Source organism: Oncorhynchus keta, chromosome 26 (genome assembly GCF_023373465.1).
Source record: "Oncorhynchus keta strain PuntledgeMale-10-30-2019 chromosome 26, Oket_V2, whole genome shotgun sequence".
Taxonomy (NCBI): domain Eukaryota; kingdom Metazoa; phylum Chordata; class Actinopteri; order Salmoniformes; family Salmonidae; genus Oncorhynchus; species Oncorhynchus keta.
In genome coordinates this window covers 18,158,185-18,165,234 of record NC_068446.1, presented here as the reverse complement: position 1 = coordinate 18,165,234, position 7,050 = coordinate 18,158,185, and the positions used below count along the sequence as shown (strand labels likewise).

General features: G+C 46.3%; 1 protein-coding gene across 2 annotated transcripts in view; it reads right to left on the bottom strand.

Moving 5' to 3' along the window:
- Positions 1–1,207: 1,207 nt before the first annotated feature.
- LOC118359020 (capping protein, Arp2/3 and myosin-I linker protein 3-like) overlaps positions 1,208–7,050 on the bottom strand; it is a 48,177-nt gene continuing 42,334 nt past the window's right edge. Inside the window, exons 33-39 of one of the 2 annotated variants that reach the window (XM_035737159.2) lie at positions 5,633–5,806; positions 4,742–4,943; positions 3,885–4,638; positions 3,346–3,452; positions 2,292–2,412; positions 2,140–2,211; positions 1,208–1,357 (exon numbers count right to left, since the gene is read on the bottom strand). In XM_035737159.2, the coding sequence (XP_035593052.1) occupies positions 1,317–1,357; positions 2,140–2,211; positions 2,292–2,412; positions 3,346–3,452; positions 3,885–4,638; positions 4,742–4,943; positions 5,633–5,806 (1,471 nt within the window). In that variant the 3' untranslated portion in view covers positions 1,208–1,316. Of the gene's footprint in view, positions 1,358–2,139; positions 2,253–2,291; positions 2,413–3,345; positions 3,453–3,884; positions 4,639–4,741; positions 4,944–5,632; positions 5,807–7,050 lie in introns of both variants that reach the window. The other variant, XR_004820584.2, reaches the window with a different exon arrangement.

Below are 7,050 nucleotides of genomic sequence, written 5' to 3'. Positions count from 1 at the left end.
TTCGTGTGTTCCCCCTCTCCCTTTCTCTCTCTGTATTTGTGTGTTCCCTCTCTCTCCCTCTCTCTCTGTATTCGTGTTCCCTCTCTCTCCCCTTCTCTCTCTGTATTCGTGTGTTCCCTCTCTCTCCCTTTCTCTCTCTGTATTCGTGTTCCCTCTCTCTCCCTTTCTCTCTCTGTATTCGTGTGTTCCCTCTCTCTCCCTTTCTCTCTCTGTATTCGTGTGTTCCCCCTCTCTCCCTTTCTCTCTCTGTATTCGTGTTCCCTCTCTCTCCCTTTCTCTCTCTGTATTCGTGTGTTCCCCCTCTCTCCCTTTCTCTCTCTGTATTCGTGTTCCCTCTCTCTCCCTTTCTCTCTCTGTATTTGTGTGTTCCCTTTCTCTCTCTGTATTCGTGTGTTCCCTCTCTCTCCCTTTCTCTCTCTGTATTCGTGTTCCCTCTCTCTCCCTTTCTCTCTCTGTATTTGTGTGTTCCCTCTCTCTCCCTTTCTCTCTCTGTATTCGTGTTCCCTCTCTCTCCCTTTCTCTCTCTGTATTCGTGTGTTCCCCTCTCTCCCTTTCTCTCTCTGTATTTGTGTGTTCCCTCTCTCTCCCTTTCTCTCTCTGTATTTGTGTGTTCCCTCTCTCTCCCTTTCTCTCTCTGTATTCGTGTGTTCTCTCTCTCCCTTTCTCTCTCTGTATTCGAGTGTTCCCCCTCTCTCCCTTTCTCTCTCTGTATTCGTGTTCCCTCTCTCTCCCTTTCTCTCTCTGTATTCGTGTTCCCTCTCTCTCCCTTTCTCTCTCTGTATTCGTGTGTTCCCCCTCTCTCCCTTTCTCTCTCTGTATTCATGTTCCCTCTCTCTCCCTTTCTCTCTCTGTATTTGTGTGTTCCCTCTCTCTCCCTTTCTCTCTCTGTATTCGTGTGTTCCCTCTCTCTCCCTTTCTCTCTCTGTATTCGTGTTCCCTCTCTCTCCCTTTCTCTCTCTGTATTCGTGTTCCCTCTCTCTCCCTTTCTCTCTCTGTATTCGTGTGTTCCCCCTCTCTCCCTTTCTCTCTCTGTATTCGTGTTCCCTCTCTCTCCCTTCATCTCTCTGTATTCGTGTGTTCCCCCTCTCTCCCTTTCTCTCTCTGTATTCGTGTGTTCCCCCTCTCTCCCTTTCTCTCTCTGTATTCGTGTTCCCTCTCTCTCCCTTTCTCTCTCTGTATTCGTGTGTTCCCTCTCTCTCTCTAGAGTCTAGTTTCTCCCTCGCATGTTTCTCCTCTTCCACATCGGACAAAATGCTGCCCAGTTGTCATGACAACCCTCTGGCTGGTTGGTCTGAAGCAGCTTAATTCCATCGACATTACAACAGCCCTCTGTTAACAGACGCTGAGTTGACGCTGTCTGGGAGAGCACAGAACGAGAGACATTCCTGATTACTGATTCATCTCATTAGACACAATTTGATCAGATAATTAACAACAGTGAAGTCATGTTTGAGTTCTATTCCGACCTAAGGGGTGATTGAAAACGTTGCTTTGTTTAGTCTGAGACACACACACATACACACGCACGCACGCACGCACGCACGCACACACACACACACACATTTGTCCCCAGATATTTATATTCTTGTGAACAGTTCTGGTCCCCACAATGATGGTAAAACCAAAAACACACAAATATAGCTGTATCCAAAGAAACATATCTGTTTTCATGCATTAAGTATGAGAGGAAACACATGCTCCCATTCTCACAGAGACAGAGGCAGAGAGAGAGAGAGAAAGAGAGAGAGAGCGAAAGAGAGAGAGAGCGACAGAGGCAGAGAGACCAGGATAGTCCAAGGATTTGTTTCTGTTCTGGAATAGTCTAGGTTTTTTCACAGGTTTGCGATTTGGGGGCTTCTCGAGATTATTAGGGCATCCCTGTCAGTGCCTGGGGTAAATGAACACAGGAAATACTGTACAAGGTAACAGTCAGACAGTGTGTGATCATGAGGCACACATTAACACACACAAACACACACCCATGGATCAATACAAGCATACTGACTAAGTATTGGAAAGACAGACAGACAGACAGACAGACAGACAGACAGACAGACAGACAGACAGACAGACAGACAGACAGACAGACAGACAGACAGACAGACAGACAGACGCATACAGGCTGACAGGTGTACGTACCTGTGTCACAAGACAGAGCCTTTCTGTTCCTCTGGGGTTTCACTGGGGCTTGAGGTCTCACTGCTTCCTCACCTGCACACCATATACCACCGTCAATCATACACTGTCATACACTGTAACGACAAAATGATATTGATTTAATTTGTTAATACCTTGACTGAAAGCCCTGTCAGCCAATCCCAGCACTGGCTTGTTGAATGCAGATGGTGCAAGATGTGGGATCGGCCTTTCATTGGCATACTCAATTGGAGAAGACACATAGGATGTCTTTGGCTGAAAATAAATGGGGCACAAAATCAATAAAATGATCAATTAATATCTAAACATAACCACACATACACTCAGTGGGCAGTTTATTAAGTACACCCATCTAGTCTCAGGTCGGACCCCCTCCAGAATAGCCTGAGTTCTTTGGCCCCATGGAAATGTTTCTCAATTGGTATCAAGGGACCTAACGTGTGCCAGGAAAACATTCCCCAAACCATTACACCACCAGCACCAGCCTGTATCGTTGACACCAGACAGGACGGGGCCATGGACTCATGCTGCTTACTCCAAAACCTGGCGCTTCCCTTAGCATGGCGCAACAGGAACCGGGATTTGATGGAGCAGTCGATGTATTTCCATTCCTCAATTGTCCAGTGTTGGTGTCCGCGTGTCCACTGGAGCCGCTCCTTCTTATTTTTAGCTGAGAGGAGTGGAACACGGTGTGGTCGTCTGCTGCAACAGCCCATCCGTGACAAGGACCAGTCAGTTCTGCGTTCCAAGATACCATTCTGCGAACCTCCGTTGTACTTGTGCCATTTTTTGCCTGTTAGCTTGCACGATTCTTGCCATTCTCTTTCGACCTCTCATCAACAAGCTGTTTTCGCCCACTGGACTGCCGCTGACTGGACGTTTTTTGTTTGTCGCACCATTCTCAGTAAATCCCATAACACTGTCGTGCGGACGTATGGTTCTGAGTTACCGGAACCGGCGCGCCTGGCACTGACGACCATACCACACTCAATGTTGCTAACTCATTTTGCCCATTCTAACGTTCAATCGAACAGTAACTGAAGTCCTCGATGCCTGTCTGCCTGCTTTATATAGCAAGCCACAGTCACGTGACTCACTGCATGTAGGAGCAAACCATTTTCGTGAACTGACCAGTATACTATTATATTCACATAAATATGACAACCAGAAGTATATGAAAAGACAGACCTTTTCAGGAATGGGAGGTGGCTGTCCCTCTGCATCTCTGCCTCGATCTCTCTCTTTCCTTTCCATTTTTCCACCATCCCTATCTCCGTCTGCTTCCTCCTCTGCACCTGAAGATAAAGATGGAGTAATAATATCATTAAAGCTGCAATATGTAACTTTCTGGGCGACCGGACTAAATTCACATAGAAATGTGAGTTATAGATCTGTCATTTTCACTGAAAGCAAGTCTAAGAAGCGGTAGATAGGTTTTATGTGCATTTATTTCTATGCTTCATATTCTTAAGTTGCATTTTTGTGTCTTTTACTTTCGGTTTTGTACACCAGCTTCAAACAGCTGAAAATATATTTTATAGCGGTTTAGATGGTACAATAATTCTCTACACTGAATCATCTTACCAAACTGTACACTCTGTTTGTTTTGTCACATAAAATGAATTATGCGAACTATTCCAATTTTAGCAACCAGGAAATGGCGGAGCGATTTCTGCATATTGCACCTTTAAATCAACACAACAATGTGTAAGAGACAGGTGCAGTACCAGAGCTCTCCTGTAGATGTCTCTGTCTCAGTTTGGACTGGATGGGTTTACTGCTTTGGGGAGGAGGGTCTGGTTTAGATGCATTCACAGAAACCCGTCCAGGGGGAACCCCTCCTCCACCCCTCCACCCTTCCACCTGTCCTACTGCAGTGTCTGAGTGCAGATGTCTGTCCGTCTGTGTGTCAGAGTACTTCTGTCTGTCCACGGTTGCCTCCATGTTTTTCTGGGAGTCAGTCTCACTTTTAGGTGATGGAGTCCTGTCTGACGGGTAAGGGGGCAGAGGCCTCTGAGCCAGATGTTGTCCCTGGGCTTGTCTGTCAGACTGTCTGCCTGACTGCCTGCTCTCTATCCACTGTCTGTCTATCTGTATGTCTGTCAGTCGTCCCTCTGCCCACTTTCTGTCTGTCTGCTGTCTGCTCACCGTCCACTGTCTATCTCGATCAAACTGTCTGTCGATCTGTCTCTGTGTGTGTCTGTCAACTGTCCACTGTCTTTCCATGAGTCTATCTGCATGCCTGCTCTCTGTCCAATATCTGTCCATCTGTCTCTCTGCTGTTCTTCCCTCTGTCCATGTTTTGTCTGACAGTTTGTCATCGGTCCAGTGCCGGTCAGAGTGTCTGTCAGCCGGTCTTATTAATGTCCTCTCTCTGTCTGTGTGAAGCCCCTCTGTCCACTGTCTGTCCACCTGTCTGTCCTCTGACCAATGTCTGTCAGTATCTGCAGGTTGCTCGTGCGCTGTCTCTAGCTTTGATGGCTGTAAATAACACAGAGGAAAAGATGAGAAGAGATGTTATAACCATGAACTCATCAACCAGTATGAATGTTTTCTACCACAAGTGATACAGCATAGACTGTACCTGGCTGGGTGAGTAGAAGGGGTGTCTGCTGCCCGGCATGCCAGGCTGTGGTGGTATGCTCTGCAGTGGCTGCAGGCTCAGGCCTACTGGCTCCTCCCCCCTCTGGTCCTCCACCTTCCCATCAGCCCCCTCACCAGGAGAGCAGGCCCTGGCAGCAGAACGAGGGGGCTGCAGCAGCGTGTAGACATTCTCAGTGGCTGTCCTGAGAGAGAGAAGAGCAAAGGGGACAGTCAGAGAAACAATGAGAGTCAACCAATAATTTGCTCAGTGGCCCCTGGATAGTATTTGATTTGGTGTGGATAACAAATGGGGCCTGTTTAGGCTTTCTAACCCAGCAGGCTAAGCTATAATAATGTTTTAATATTGGGATAGAATATATTAGACTTGCATAATTTTTAACATCTTTATTCATTAGACTGCATCATCATTGCCATCATTCTGTTGCATCTCATAATCTGAGTTTTACACACACTAGTGTCGTCTACATCTGTTTTACACACACTGGTGTCATCTACATCTGTTTTACACACACTGGTGTCATCTACATCTGCAGTGCTCTCCGGCAGCATGACCATTCCTCATGTCAATACAGAACTGCTTCCCAGCACTGATTTAGACTAATAGCACACAGGGTACCCAGAGCATGCACTTAATGCTCATCATAGTAACAGAGGGACAGAGAGAGAATGAAAGGTAGAGGGAGAACGAGAGAGTGAATGAGAGTGATACATATTCATAAAGAGGTAAGGGGTAAACATGTGTATTAAGTGAAGGTGAGGATCTACATGCGACACTGATATAAATCATGCTGTGTAGATTGCATGGCTTTATATATCATACTACCTGGGTGTGTGTGTGTGTGTGTGTGTGTGATACTGAGGATTCACCAACCCTGTGGGTGCCGTGGCAACAGTGTGACACTCCTCCCCACACCCATCTCCGCCAGACTCTGGCCCCTGATTGGAGAGAGTTGAGTTGCGGTTCCTACGGAAACCAAAGATGGCCAGCATATTGCGTCTTTTCTTTCGCCTGAGAGAGTGGGCTTTATGGAGAGAGGACAACTGACTGACATAGGGGAAATGAGATGGAAAGGGTAGAGAGAGATGAGCGGAACAAAACAGGAAGAAGATAAAGGGTGAAGTCAAAAGGCAGATATAAAGAGAGACAAACTGACCATAGCTATACAGGATGAAATATGTACAAAACATTAGGAACACCTTCATAATAGTGAGATGCACCCCCCCCCCCCAAAAAAAAGAAGAGCCTCAATTCATCAGGGCATGGACTTGAAAGTTCCCACAGTTGTATCAAGTTGGCTCGATGTCTTTTGGGTGGTGGACCATTCTTGATACACACGGGAAGCGAGTGTGAAAAACCCTCTCAAACCAGTGTGCCTGGCCCCTACCACCATACGCCGTTCAAATGCACTTCTATTTATTTTAATTTTTAAATTGAACCTTTATTTAACTAGGCAAGTCAATGACGGCCTACCAAAAGGCCTGGGACGGGGCCTGGGATTATACTGTATATTTTTTTATAAAAACAGGACAAAACACATATCACGACAAGAGAGACACCACAACACTACATAAAGAGATACCTAAAGACAACAACATAGCATGGCAGCAACACATGACATCACAGCATAGTAGCAACACAACATGGCTGCAGCACAACATGGAAGCAGCACAAAACATGGTACAAACATTATAAGGCAAAGACAACAGCACGAAGGGCAAGAAAGTAGAGACAACAATACATTACGCGAAGCAACCAAAACTGTCAGTAAGAGTGTCTATGATTGAGTCTTTGAATGAAACGATGGAGATAAAATTGTCCAGTTTGTGTGTTTTTTGCAGTACATTCCAGCTGCAGCGAACTGAAAAGACGAGCGACCCAGGGATGTGTGTGCTTTGGGGACCTTTAACAGGATGTGACTGGCAGAATGGGTGTTGTATGTGGAGGATGCGGGCTGCAGTAGATATCTCAGATAGGGGGGGGAGTGAGGCCTAAGAGGGTTCATTCTTCTTACCAAACCAGATAACATTTGTTTTGGGGGTGTTCAGAACAAGGTTAAGGGCAGAGAAAGCTTGTTGGACACTAAGAAAGCTTTGTTGTAGAGCGTTTAACACAAAACGCCAGCTGAGTATAATACTGTATCATCTGCTTATAAATGGATGAGAGAGCTTCCTACTGCCTGAGCTATGTTGTTGATGTATATTGAGAAGAGTGTGGGGCCTAGTATCGAGCCTTGGGGTACTCACTTGGTGACAGGCAGTGGCTGAGACAGCAGATTTTCTGACTTTATA